We start from the raw sequence: 12,405 nt of genomic DNA, 5'->3' as shown, positions 1-12,405 counted from the left end.
AAAGCGAGGTCAGTCCTGCTAGCTGTCCGCATGGGCCGATCCCCCGGCAGGCGGCAGAAATGACACATACACCCGGGGCAAGAAACCAGCAACCCCCCCCCATATGCTTGGTGCTGCTCGCTCACTGGCGTATATTTATATTTATATTGGGTATATTTTTTATAATATTTATTTATTTATATTACATTTATAAGTCAAAGAAACCCTTTTTTTTGCCAGTTTCGTCTCCATTCACTGACCTTGGCCTCCTCCGGCTCTGGGCTCTCCTCCCGTGGCGCTGATCTGGGGGTCTTCACCCGGCTGGCTTTGGGGGACTTTTGTCGGCGGGATTTGCGCGACTTCCCAGAAGGGGTGGCCGGGGGATGAGGTGGGGGCGCTGGGACAATGCTGGGGGTCTGCACGGAGGGGATGCTCAGCATGGCTGCCAGCTCGGGGTCCTTGTGCTCTGTGAAGACATGACAGATACGGGTCGGCAGCCGGGAAACACGCCTATCACGTCACTGCGTGCCTCTTATCCCTAAAGGGTTAATCCCCGGGCCGTCGTCGGGCCGTTGCTGGGCCAGGAAGCCATATGTCAGGAACGGAGGGTCTCGGCCTGCCCCGGCTCCCAGGCCGGCCGCTCCGGTAATGGAGAGTTACGTCCCCCCCATGCAGCCTGACGCAGATTTTACCCCCTTTAACCCCTTTATGTTCAAGCCCAGTCTTCAATATCATTGTAAGGGGTACCGGGGAAGAGGCCACGACATCGATTCCCATCACGCTGCCAACGGGGTGCCATGAAAGACGGGGAGGAATAATCACGGGGTATATCCACAGCGAGGTGACAGATACATATCGTATACTTTAGTCTTCGGGCTCACGTTTAGTGTCACAGCCTGCGCCGCGGCATAGGTTTCCGCCATTAGTGTTTTACCTGGACCTTTGCCAGACGGGCCATAGTGGCTGAGAGAAAGCCGGATCCCGCCGGCCAACGCGGCCACGAACGACCCGAATTCACTGACGCCGCTCCTTTCCGTGGGTGATTTTTCTGTAAAAAAAGACGGAAAACGTTAAGACCCCTCGCTGAGTACGAAGCGTCCGTTGGGCCCCCAGCCCTTCGCCCCTCCAATCTGCGGGGTACAGGATTTAAACCAACCCGGCGCCTCCTCTCCCCGCGTGCCACCTCACCCCGCGTGCCAACTCACCCCGCGTGCCACCTCACCCCGCGTGCCACCTCACCCCGCGTGCCACCTCACCCCGCGTGCCAACTCAACCCAAACAGGGTGCAGTTTAATTTATAAAGCCGTTTCCTGCTGTTTCTATACACATTATCGGGGCTTTTAGGGCCGTAGAACCCTCCGATCCCCTCATACCCAGCAAACATTCTGACCTCCGAGAAAAGAGGGGCATCAGTGGAGGAGAGAGGGGCATCAGGGGGGAGAGAGGGGCAGCAGGGGGGAGAGAGGGGCAGCAGGGGAGGAAAGAGTGGCAGCAGAAGGACACAAGGATTTGGATTTGGGGACAAAAGAGGGACTGGCTAAGTTAAACAGGGACACTATGCAGGTATCCCGTGTACCAGATCCACAGGCTTCGCCTCCATGCGCGGCGTTCCCGTGAGTTCTTTGCGATGGATGACGGGTGAGATTGTGAGAGACAGACGGCTCGGGGGGTCCGTCCCGCAGACCCCGCAGACTTTTCCTGTGCTTTTATCCTCAAAACGCTCCGTTTTATCTCTGATTTTTACAACTTGTTTTTGATGCTGGAAATGAGAATCATGCGCAGGCGGCGGCCGACGTCTCTGGGATATATCAGTATGAAGCACCTCGAATTAACTCCTTGCACGCCTGGAGACGGCTCAGGAATACACCGTACCCGCTGTGGGGATTACCAGCCAGTACAGACCAGTGTACCCAGTACTGACCAGTATTCCCCGTACAGACCAGTGTACTCAGTACTGACCAGTATGACCGGTCAGCACAGACCAGTGTACCCAGTACTGACCAGTATTCCCCGTACAGACCAGTGTACTCAGTACTGACCAGTATGACCGGTCAGCACAGACCAGTGTACTCAGTACTGACCAGTATTCCCCGTACAGACCAGTGTACTCAGTACTGACCAGTATGACCGGTCAGCACAGACCAGTGTACTCAGTACTGACCAGTATGACCGGTCAGCACAGACCAGTGTACCCAGTACTGACCCGTAGAGACCAGTGTACCCAGTACTGGCCAGTATTACCGGTCAGCACAGACCAGTACCCCCAGTCATTATGGACGGGCGGTCTGTAGATATCCGTGTTATTGGGGGGCACGGAGTGTAAGCCCACCTTGCTGCTCCTCTTCTCTGCGCGGCCGGTAGGGGTTGGTGATGTGGATCAGGAAGCTGTGTCCGTCCTTCAGTAATTTCATTTTCACAAAAGAAGAGCCTGGGGTGAAAAAACAAAAGAACGGGCGTCCCGTCTCACGACGTGTCTGTGTGTCTGTGTCTCCGCATGTGTCTAAGCATCTGTATGTCTGCGTGTCTGTATGTCTCCGTGTCTGTGTCTGTGTGTCTGTGTGTCTGCGTGTCTGTGTCTGCGTGTGTGACTGTGTGTCTCCGTGTCTGTGTCTCCGTGTCTGTGTCTCCGTGTCTGTATGTCTCCGTGTCTGTGTCTGCATGTGTGTCTGCGTGTCTCCTTGTCTGTGTCTGCGTGTCTGTGTCTCCGTGTCTGTATGTCTGCGTGCACACACGTGAGCCGGTACACGCAGCGTGCTCTCACCTTTCTGGAAGCGGAGGTGTTCGGCCCGGATCTGCCCCCCGTCCGCCGGGTAGAGGCTCCGGCTGCTTCCCGACACTTGGATTAAATCGTCTCCAGTGTCGTAACCAATAAACTGCTGACAGAGAAATCGTCAGACCGGCTGCTTCCTTAAAACCAAATTCCCCCCCCCACCCCAGGGCAGAACAGCCGCCCCTCACCTTAAATACCTCCTGAGGGGCTGCTGTGGGGAGGACTGAGGCATCGCCGGCCGGTTCCTGGGGTTCCTCTGGCTTCTTTCTGTCTTTGGCGCTCGTCCCCCGACCCCGCGGGGAGCGCTTGCTCTCCCGGGATTCCGCCCGCTCGCTGCTGCCCTTCCTCCGCTTGGCCTTGGATTTGCCGCCCTTGGCGTTCCTCTCCTCCTCCCTGAGACGCTCTTCCTCCTGCAGACGTTCTCGCTCCTCCTTCCAGGCCTGGGAGAAAGTTCCGGTTACCGGCTCTGACACCCGCTCACGCAAACACGGCGCCCGTTAGCAGGAGCATCACTCACCTTCAGCGAGTCTTCCCGGATAAAGGGGTTCCGGGCCGGCTCGGGGGCTTCGTCTTCCGCTTTACTTCCTGGTCTGGACCGGCTGGGACCTAAACGGCGCAAACGCTTATAAATCCCGTCTAGCTTTCATGTGATATAACGTTTTCAGGCAGCTGCATATCAGCCGTTTGTATGATTCTCGCTCTGTTATCTGACCCCCGATCTACTAACCCCCCCGACTCCTTATCATACTGCCTGTGGGGAACAATAGAATGGCTCAGTCTTATCACCCAGCCAGACTCTCTGACTAATGAAAGTCTATGGAGGAATGGACTTCATTAGCATTGCCATAAAGCATCAGATCAGTGTGGTGTTATTACTGTATACAGCGCTGGGGGGTTATATTACTGTATACAGCGCTGGGGGGTTATATTACTGTATACAGCGCTGGGGGGTTATATTACTGTATACAGCGCTGGGGGTTATATTACTGTATACAGCGCTGGGGGTTATATTACTGTATACAGCGCTGGGGGGGTTATATTACTGTATACAGCGCTGGGGGTTATATTACTGTATACAGCGCTGGGGGGTTATATTACTGTATACAGTGCTGGGGGTTATATTACTGTATACAGCGCTGGGGGGTTATATTACTGTATACAGCGCTGGGGGTTATATTACTGTATACAGCGCTGGGGGTTATATTACTGTATACAGCGCTGGGGGGGTATATTACTGTATACAGCGCTGGGAGGGTTATATTACTGTATACAGCACTGGGGGGTTATATTACTGTATACAGCGCTGGGGGGTTATATTACTGTATACAGCGCTGGGGGGTTATATTACTGTATACAGCGCTGGGGGGGTTATATTACTGTATACAGCGCTGGGAGGGGTTATATTACTGTATACAGCGCTGGGGGTTATATTACTGTATACAGCGCTGGGGGGGTTATATTTCTGTATACAGCGCTGGGAGGGGTTATATTTCTGTATACAGCGCTGGGAGGGGTTATATTTCTGTATACAGCGCTGGGAGGGGTTATATTTCTGTATACAGCGCTGGGAGGGGTATATTTCTCACACAGACCCCGCTGATCCCCTCCTCCTTACTCTTGGATTTCTTGGGTGAAGCAGCCTTCTTGCCCTTCTTGCTCCGGGGGGAGGCGGCTCCGGGCCGCGCGTCGTTTTGGGTTGGTTTCAGCTCTTTCTGGATCTTCTCCTCCTGGTATTTTTCCTCCTCTTTCTGGACCCAGTCGGAGATGGAATCGGCCACCAGCTCCAGATAGTTTCTGAGTGAAGAATATAAGTCTAATGCTCATCCACTATCGGGGCCCCGTCACAGCCCAGGGGCCCCCAAACACAAGTTACCGACGTCCCAGCTTGACAGGCTTTGTAGATGTGACTACTTGGTACGTACGACCGGCAGAGTGGGTAAAATTCCCAGCTATTACTCGATTCCCAATGCGCCTACGTTGTAGCCCCATCCCCGACACCCTGGTTCTGACGACCTGAGCTGGCCTTCCCGCCGGGCCCCTGAGCCGCGTTCTGCCTGAGAGGTCACCTTTTTACCAGTTTCACCAGGAAATCCCTTATTTTCAGTAAAACCGTACAAAGCGTGCAGTCCGAGCGCCGGCCCCCCTCCACTCACCGGAAGCTGACGTCGGAGTGGAGGGCCAAGTCCCAGGAGTCCTGGCTCTGGCGGAACGAGTCCATGGGGCTGTGCAGCGCGAGGAGCAGGGAGTTGTCTTGGGCGAGATAATAAGAATCCATGCATTGGTACGACTGAGCCGCGTCATGCAGGACCTGCCGGGGAGGAATAACGCATTGTAACGTGGACCGTGGACAGCACAGGAAGGTAACAGGTCAGGCCTATTCACTAAACTGCAAGCGCCTGCGAGTTGGCAAAAACCGAGCAGATTCACAAAATCACATTAACCCCTCACATGCAGGAGTCGAAAAAAGTATGAACGTAAATGGGGTGGAAAGCGGCATTTTCTCCTTTTTTCCAACATTAAACAATTGTATATGGAGGGACTTTCTTTCACATGTCCTGGGACACTGGAGTATACCTCTAATTACTGCGCATGGGGTGGGGGTAATTTGTTATTAATGATTTATTACTATTTTCCCCTTTATTTTTTTGGGGGGGTGGAGTTTGTATGTTTCAGGCGAGGATATGTGAGGTCACACTGAACTTGCATTACCTCACATGTAATTCTATGTCACAGGCACTCGCAAGCATGTGATTGGAGGTGAGTCGGGTGGGTTGAGTTAACCCTTAACATGACTGGCCAGTCGGCTTCTTAGTGAAGAGAACTAAAAGTGCTAAAGTAAAAGCCAAATGCGACAGGGCAGACAGAGCAAGGCGGATGGAGAGAGAGGACTGGTGTCTGCGGAATGCCCCCTCTGAGCCGGGGGCTGTACAGAGATACTGCCCAGTTACCACGACCTCCATAGCTGGAGATAATGACCAGCAGAAGCACGGGGGCTTTTAAAGTGATGTTCCGACCCTTCTTTAGTAAGTAGTAGAGCAGACTATAGTAGGTGCTGCGAATGGAGACCCTGTCCAGATATTCCCGCCATGTTTCACCCAAAACTGTTGTGTACCTGGAGGAGAAGGTCCGGCTCATATCTTTCAGAATAGCACCAATCACTCAATGACCGTCGCTGCGTCCTCTGGATATCTGTGAGGTCCGTCTCCTATATACCAAACACAAAAATCCCAAAATGTAAACTCGCAGGCCCTCGCCCGTAAAACACAAAATGTAAACTCGCAGGCCCTCGCCCGTAAAACACAAAATATAAACTCGCAGGCCCTCGCCCGTAAAACACAAAATGTAAACTCGCAGGCCCTCGCCCGTAAAACACAAAATGTAAACTCGCAGGCCCTTGCAAACAACTCGAAGATTAATGAACCTGGCAGTGAGTGTTGGGCATGCGACCGGAGTCTGGTCAGTCGAGTTAACCCAAGTGAACTCAACCGACCACTCTGCTTCTTAGTGAATAGACCCATTCCATGGATTCCATTTGATGAATTTGCACTATTCGATTATGATTTGATTTGATTATCTGCAGGACGCCGTAATTCTTCAAAACTTCCAAATCTGTTTTAATAATCCCTTTTAAACGAAATCTGCTATTTTCAAATTCAATTGAAATCATTGAATTTCTTTTTGAAAAATTATATATATAAAACAATCACAACTGAAGACATCGGGACTTTGTGTTTATAACATTCGGCAGCAGAGCTTGCCCTCTGTAGTCCGTGAACGTCCGTTTGCAGAGACGTGGACCTTTAATAATAATGATAATAATAATGATAATAATAATAATGATAATAATAATAATAACGATAATAATAATGACGATAATAATAATGATAACAATAATAATGATAATAATAATAACGATAATAATAATAATATTAATAATAATAATAATGATAATAATGATAATAACGATAATAATAATAATGATAACGATAATAATGATAATAATGATAACGATAATAATGATAATGTGGAATTGCGGTTAAATGCTTCGTGATTTTCTTGTTTTCGCTGTCAATGAAATATCAAAAACGCATTTTTTTTTTTAAATCCTTTTTTTCTTCCTCGCTGAGAGTTTTTCCGATCCTCCATCGTTAGATCAGCACGAGGAGGGTCGTCTCCTGCCATCTCCCTCCATCCAAGATTATATTGCAAGCAGCTGGAGGGGTTTTATCCGCGCCGATCGCTGCCAAGCTGCCTCTGCCTTTGATTTCTTTTATGATCCCCATAATCTAAATATTTGTATTGTTAGGTTATGCGTTTGCGGTTCCTGTAAGTAATTACGCGCAGGCTCGTGTGGCTTGGCTCCCAGGCCGGGTTATTTATAGTGAGGGGAGAGGCTGCGTGCGGACAGGTGTTCAGCAGGAGGCAGCGGCGGCGCATGTTCTGGGTGTACACGATCAGCACGCTGTCTGGGCTTACATGTCGGGGCGTAGGAGGCAGGTTGGGTAACAGGTGGGGTATGGAGATAAGACCGGGGGTCCGGCTCCTTGTCGCTGTACACACAGGGGTCCGAGGGCTGCGGGGGGGGGGATCTCACCTTATTCTCCGCAGGTAAAACACCTTCCGATTGGCTGTCCTCTTCGTTGCCCGTTCCTGTGAACATGAAACGAAAGCCCCGTTAATGGAGGAGCAGATTTTCTGCGGGAATTTTATATTTATCCCAAACTACAGAGAATTTCTAGAACGTGAATTCTATATATAAATATCTGGAAAAGCAGAGAATGCTTCAAATTCCTGAAACTGAGAATTACAGCGGCAGAACCGAAGCATAACGTGCGCTCAGAGCGGGGGGCTATCGCTAGATTCAGGGTCCGTGAAACCCCCCGATTCACGCATTTCCTTGGCATACGGACTGAGCCGCGCATGCGAGGAACGACCCTCTCCCTCTCACCCGCTGAGCAGCGCTCTCTTTGCTCGCGCATCCTCCTCACGCTTGCCGATCTCCGCATCTGACGGGCGAATGAGGCCGGATTGTCCCAGGGAATAGCGGGGTCTCCCGCCAGCATCTTTCCGGCACATTCCAGGTATCCGGACTCGTCCAGCCCCGTCAGCTTCAGGCTCTCGAACGTAAACATCCTGAACACCCGCCCGACGTCCTCCCGGCTCAGGGGGTCTGCAATATGATCGTTGGCCGCCATTATCAGATGAATGCGAATCTTTAAGGGGATAACGGCGTGTTTATTACTCACCGGCCGCGCAGTAATGCATCAGCTCGTGGATCTGAGCCAGTCTCTGCGAGTTGCCCTCGGGCGAGGGCTGAGTGAAGCGCAGGAGCTCGGACAGGGGCAGTTTTTGCAGCATCTCCCGCTCGATTTTGATCAAATCTAAAGATTTTGGGACCTGGAAGAGAAGGCAGCGAGCGGTCATGGAGACTGTCACCCTCAGAGAGCCTTTACAAAGATGTGACTCTCTGCCCTCCCTGACACCTCACTATCTACCGTTTCTGGCTGATTTGGGTGGAATTGAGGACTAATAATAAAGGTAACTGGATGTGCGGGTGCCAAAGTCTCTGCGTTCTGCAGGACGCCCGGCATGACCTCCATCCAGCTGCAGTCTTGGTCGCCGACCGTCTCCCGGACTTCTGTTTACCTGGGCCTGGAACATGCGCTGTCTCGTCTTGTCGTGGCAGCTCATTTGCTGCGGCCCTTTGGACTGAGCCTCTTTCTCCTCCTTGTCTTGGAAGAGGAAAGTGTTGTACAGGTTCTGCGTAAAAGGGGTAAAAGAATAACGAGAGCCGGGTCAGGATCCGCAGGCCGTGTTTCCCGATGAGGCGAGTTTTCCAGTAACGTTAACCGGCCGCTACCTTCTTTTCCTTCTCCGAAAGAGACAGAGAATCCAGGACAGACAGGAGGTGGTCTGCGACCGCGGGATCCAGGCCGTCGGCGCGGGGCTCGGGCTCGGCTTCGCTCGGGGGCACTAGATCCCTCTCTGTCGCCACGACCTAAATTACAGAATTCCGATTTTTTTCACCTCTTAATAAACATTCAGGGGGCAAAATGAAGTACAGTGATTGGCTACGGCCACGGAGGCGCCTTAATGGACCCCCTGGGGCACTGCTGCTTATCTGCTGTGGAAGGCGGGCAACACTACGTGAGGGTGTTAGGACGTAGCGAGGGCCACTGAGGGCCCAAACTTTCCTGCCGGCCCCCGAGGATAGCTCACCTGCTCCAGAACACAGTGCAGTATGAGCGGGATGGAAGCGAGCTCGTCGGGGACGTCACTCAGGAGATCGTTGTAATAGTTCATGTCCACGTCCGCGCTGAGACCGGCGGCTTCCGCCTCATCTGCAGGAACCGACAGCGTAAATGCGACAACGCAGGCAACGAGCAAACAGTAAAACACAACAACCGCCGGCGATGACCCAGGCCCGCGAACGTCAGCGACCGACGAGCCACACGTTGGGTTATTTTATCATATATCAGACCGAGAGGTTATAAACTAGGAAGCCGTTAGCCCCCCGGCAGGTCGGCCCCCATTCGGCCTGTCTGGTCGGCCCGTTCCTCCTGCCGTAATGCATCCTGTCCACATACCGGGTGGTGAGGTCTCTGGTGGAAGGGAGAACGTGGGGTGGACGTCGTCGGGTTGGGTCTTCTTCTTGCTGCTGGGGGTCGGCGGAGCCGCGTCGGCCTCACGAGTCTGCGGGTAAAAGAGAGACAGAAAACAGCTAAAGCAGACGTTTCGGCAAAACCTGACGTGAAAGAACATCCCCGCCGTAGGCTGATGATGTCACTGTCTAAAGAGGTTTCTAGATATTGAAAATGTGTTAAGGAATGGGCACTTTGGGCACTAAACCTCTAACCATAGGACCAGATACAATGAGTGACTGGATGGGGGGGTCTGAGCGTATGGGATATCTCACTTCTGGCGGCGGCGGCTGGGCGGCGGGGACCTTGTCTCTGGACACCAGCGGGACTTTAACCAGCTGCAGGCTGCTCAGGTACTGCCTGTGCTGGCGCCTCCAGTCCAGAGTGTCGTACATCAGACAGGCGACATTTTCAAAGACCTCGGAGGCGAACGCCAGCTGCGGGAGAATGAGCGGGGAGAATGTATATATTATATGTAATAACGCTTATAGATAATCACCCCAGGAAGGGCTCCGGCCTGACCTGCATGTCACTGTTACCCCAGTCGGGGGGGTAGTCGCTCTCCTTCACCAAGCACTGCAGCCTGGCCACCTCCAGCAGGCTGGACCCCGGCTTCCCGCTCTCCAGAATCGGCTCCAGATACTTCCAGAAAACCTCCAGGGATTTGGCGAGAGTCGCTTTCCTCTGCTTTCCCGCTTCTAAAACTGCAGAAAATCTTAATGATCTACCTGCATCGCCCAGACATTCTCCGCGGCTCCACGGCACCCGCCGGCGCTCTATGGACGTTGTGTTAAGATGGCGGAAGGTATGATGTCATGGATGATGGCTGGCTATGGGAAGGGGTGGACAGAATCATCTCTAGAGGTGAGGGGTAAGCAGACCGACCATCCTTCGCTGAAAGACGTGAAGTTAAATAAATCGACGCGAACGCCTGATTTTCAGTGACCTGCAGGGTCCGGACTTTACCTTCCGGGGCCAAACTCAGATCCCCCTGATCAGCCGGCAAACTGGCGTAGCTCTGGGACGAGATCCTGATCACGGACGACACGTGGACGCCGAGGTCGGCCAACAGAGCCAGGAGCTGAGGCTGGTAAAACCCGAGCACGATGATGTAATGGTGGACCCCATCGTCTGGCTCGTCATCTGTAAATGGATTAAAACAAGAATGCATTGGGGGTCTCCAGCATGGTGGGGCGTCTCAGGGCTGGGGGTCTCTGGTCTGGAAGTCTCGGGCCGGGGGGGGTCTCGATTGAGGGTTTTTTTCTCTGCAAAAGCCTTGGAGGAGTTCAGCTTCAAAGGGGGTCTCGGTACAGAGGGGCAGATTTAATTTACGATACGGAGGCGTCAGCCATCTTGAAAACGCATACAACCATGAGAAGCACATTTTAATGTCCCGTCCGCCGCCGTGCGAGCCAACAAATCTCTCAGCCAAGTCCCACCCTGAGGAGCTACCTATATACTTGGTGTCCTCGTCTTCGCCACGTCGTCGGAGGGTTGTCTCCTTTTTGATTGGAGGAGGTGCTTCCGGTGCTTTGTTGCCTTTTCCAGGAGACTTGGCGCTGGGTGGCTTTGCTTTAGCGGATTTCTTTTTAGTCTTTTCTTCTTGAGGCTGAATAAAAAAATACGGCAGATGATGGCGTGCTCTGCACTGCAGGTACCTGACACGCTTCCCACGGCCGTCCTGCCCAACACCGCTAGGAATGTGTCAGGACAACATGGAGGGAAGTACTGGCAGCCATCCTGCTGCCCATCGCCAGTGGGAATCATACCTGAGACTGATCTCAGCATGCATGGAGTTCCCACGGCCCGTTCCCAGTTAATGGACAAACCACACAACACGCATGTTTTCCCGGTGTGGAGAGCACTATCGCTGACTGCTTCTCATGGGCGCCATATGCCTTGGGGGGGGGGGAATAATATGGCTGACATCGCACCAGGAACCAGTCTGATCAGACGTGACCCTATCAGGACGTCTGTACTTTATCCTATATGTAATATGCTTTGTGCCTGCAGGCGTGTAGCAGACAGTGTTATCCGTGTCTCGTGCATAAAGATATGTGACTTCCCACCCCACTGACAGCAGGACACTCACTGGGTGGACGGGACCCTCGTAGCGGTGTAAAGCCCCCTGTACTGGGGGGTTGCCCCCATCGTTACCTTGTTTATGGCATCTCGTCTCTGCAGGTCCTTCTGTTTGATGCGCAGAAACTGGAATTTCAGAAGCTTGGCAATGAGAGGAAGAGGAAGGTCACCGCTGCGGTCCAGCAGAGCCTTCGCGGCCTCCGTCACCTGCAAGACGGGGTAAACGGCATAAAGAAACCGCAACAAGATCTGAAACTACATCACAGACACGGGAAACAGCGCCCTCCACAGGCCGAGCAACTCAAAGGAACATACAGCAGGTACATGGAGGGCCGCCATGGTGGTGCGTGAAGTACAACTGTATGGGGCAGCTGTACTTCTTGCAGTCTATGGGGGTCCGCGGGGGAAAGAGTGGTGGGCTTTTCTAAACATAGGGGCCCTGGGGAGAGAGGCGGGGGGCTTTTTTGAATATGGGAAGGCTGGTGGGAGAGGCAGAGGCGCTGGGCTTTTTCGGAGATTAACATGCAGCAGGGTGGGGGACTGGGTCCTAAATTGATACTGGGCCCAGTAATATCCAGTGGGGGCCGAACAGCACACATGTAGCGTGTGACTCAGTAAATGAGGGTGAGCTTATCACATGAAGCCCTAAACGGGACAGGAAAGGCCACTCCTGTCCATCACCGGTGACCCAAACCCAGCCAATGAGTCTCTCCGTGACTCTACCCTCCCAGCCGTACAAATCCGTGCCCCAATACCCTCGGCAGGGGCATTTCTGTCTGTTTTTGCCTGTGATTGGTGAGAATGGCCGCGTCGATGCTCCAGATGTTTCCCATCAGCTGCTCTGGGAATGAAATATGTTTTGTGCTTCTCTGTAATTCACCCCAATTTACTGCTACATGAACTTCTTATTTCTGTTTAATGTCTTCATTCTTA

At 52.7% G+C, this 12,405-nt stretch overlaps 1 protein-coding gene across 1 annotated transcript in view; it reads right to left on the bottom strand.

The window, feature by feature from the left end:
- Nucleotides 1-11,811, bottom strand: part of LOC149280775 (sperm-associated antigen 17-like) — a 28,746-nt gene extending 16,935 nt beyond the window's left edge. Inside the window, exons 1-22 of the mRNA XM_089500145.1 lie at nucleotides 11,788-11,811; nucleotides 11,548-11,679; nucleotides 10,843-10,999; nucleotides 10,357-10,533; nucleotides 9,913-10,094; nucleotides 9,666-9,827; nucleotides 9,337-9,442; nucleotides 8,969-9,090; nucleotides 8,610-8,747; nucleotides 8,396-8,509; nucleotides 7,996-8,146; nucleotides 7,698-7,919; nucleotides 7,344-7,399; nucleotides 5,862-5,954; nucleotides 4,903-5,057; nucleotides 4,365-4,543; nucleotides 3,267-3,355; nucleotides 2,938-3,189; nucleotides 2,741-2,852; nucleotides 2,309-2,407; nucleotides 914-1,027; nucleotides 240-445 (exon numbers count right to left, since the gene is read on the bottom strand). Of these exons, the coding sequence (XP_089356271.1) occupies nucleotides 240-445; nucleotides 914-1,027; nucleotides 2,309-2,407; nucleotides 2,741-2,852; nucleotides 2,938-3,189; nucleotides 3,267-3,355; nucleotides 4,365-4,543; nucleotides 4,903-5,057; nucleotides 5,862-5,954; nucleotides 7,344-7,399; nucleotides 7,698-7,919; nucleotides 7,996-8,146; nucleotides 8,396-8,509; nucleotides 8,610-8,747; nucleotides 8,969-9,090; nucleotides 9,337-9,442; nucleotides 9,666-9,827; nucleotides 9,913-10,094; nucleotides 10,357-10,533; nucleotides 10,843-10,999; nucleotides 11,548-11,679; nucleotides 11,788-11,811 (3,042 nt within the window). The remainder of the gene's footprint in view (nucleotides 1-239; nucleotides 446-913; nucleotides 1,028-2,308; nucleotides 2,408-2,740; nucleotides 2,853-2,937; nucleotides 3,190-3,266; nucleotides 3,356-4,364; nucleotides 4,544-4,902; nucleotides 5,058-5,861; nucleotides 5,955-7,343; nucleotides 7,400-7,697; nucleotides 7,920-7,995; nucleotides 8,147-8,395; nucleotides 8,510-8,609; nucleotides 8,748-8,968; nucleotides 9,091-9,336; nucleotides 9,443-9,665; nucleotides 9,828-9,912; nucleotides 10,095-10,356; nucleotides 10,534-10,842; nucleotides 11,000-11,547; nucleotides 11,680-11,787) is intronic.
- Nucleotides 11,812-12,405: the final 594 nt, after the last annotated feature.

Source organism: Sceloporus occidentalis, unplaced genomic scaffold (assembly GCF_023333645.1).
Source record: "Sceloporus occidentalis isolate IW3139 unplaced genomic scaffold, rSceOcc1.0.p SCAF_148, whole genome shotgun sequence".
Taxonomy (NCBI): Eukaryota; Metazoa; Chordata; class Lepidosauria; order Squamata; family Phrynosomatidae; genus Sceloporus; species Sceloporus occidentalis.
Note: the sequence above shows the minus strand (reverse complement) of the source record. Positions and strands in the feature narration are given on the sequence as shown.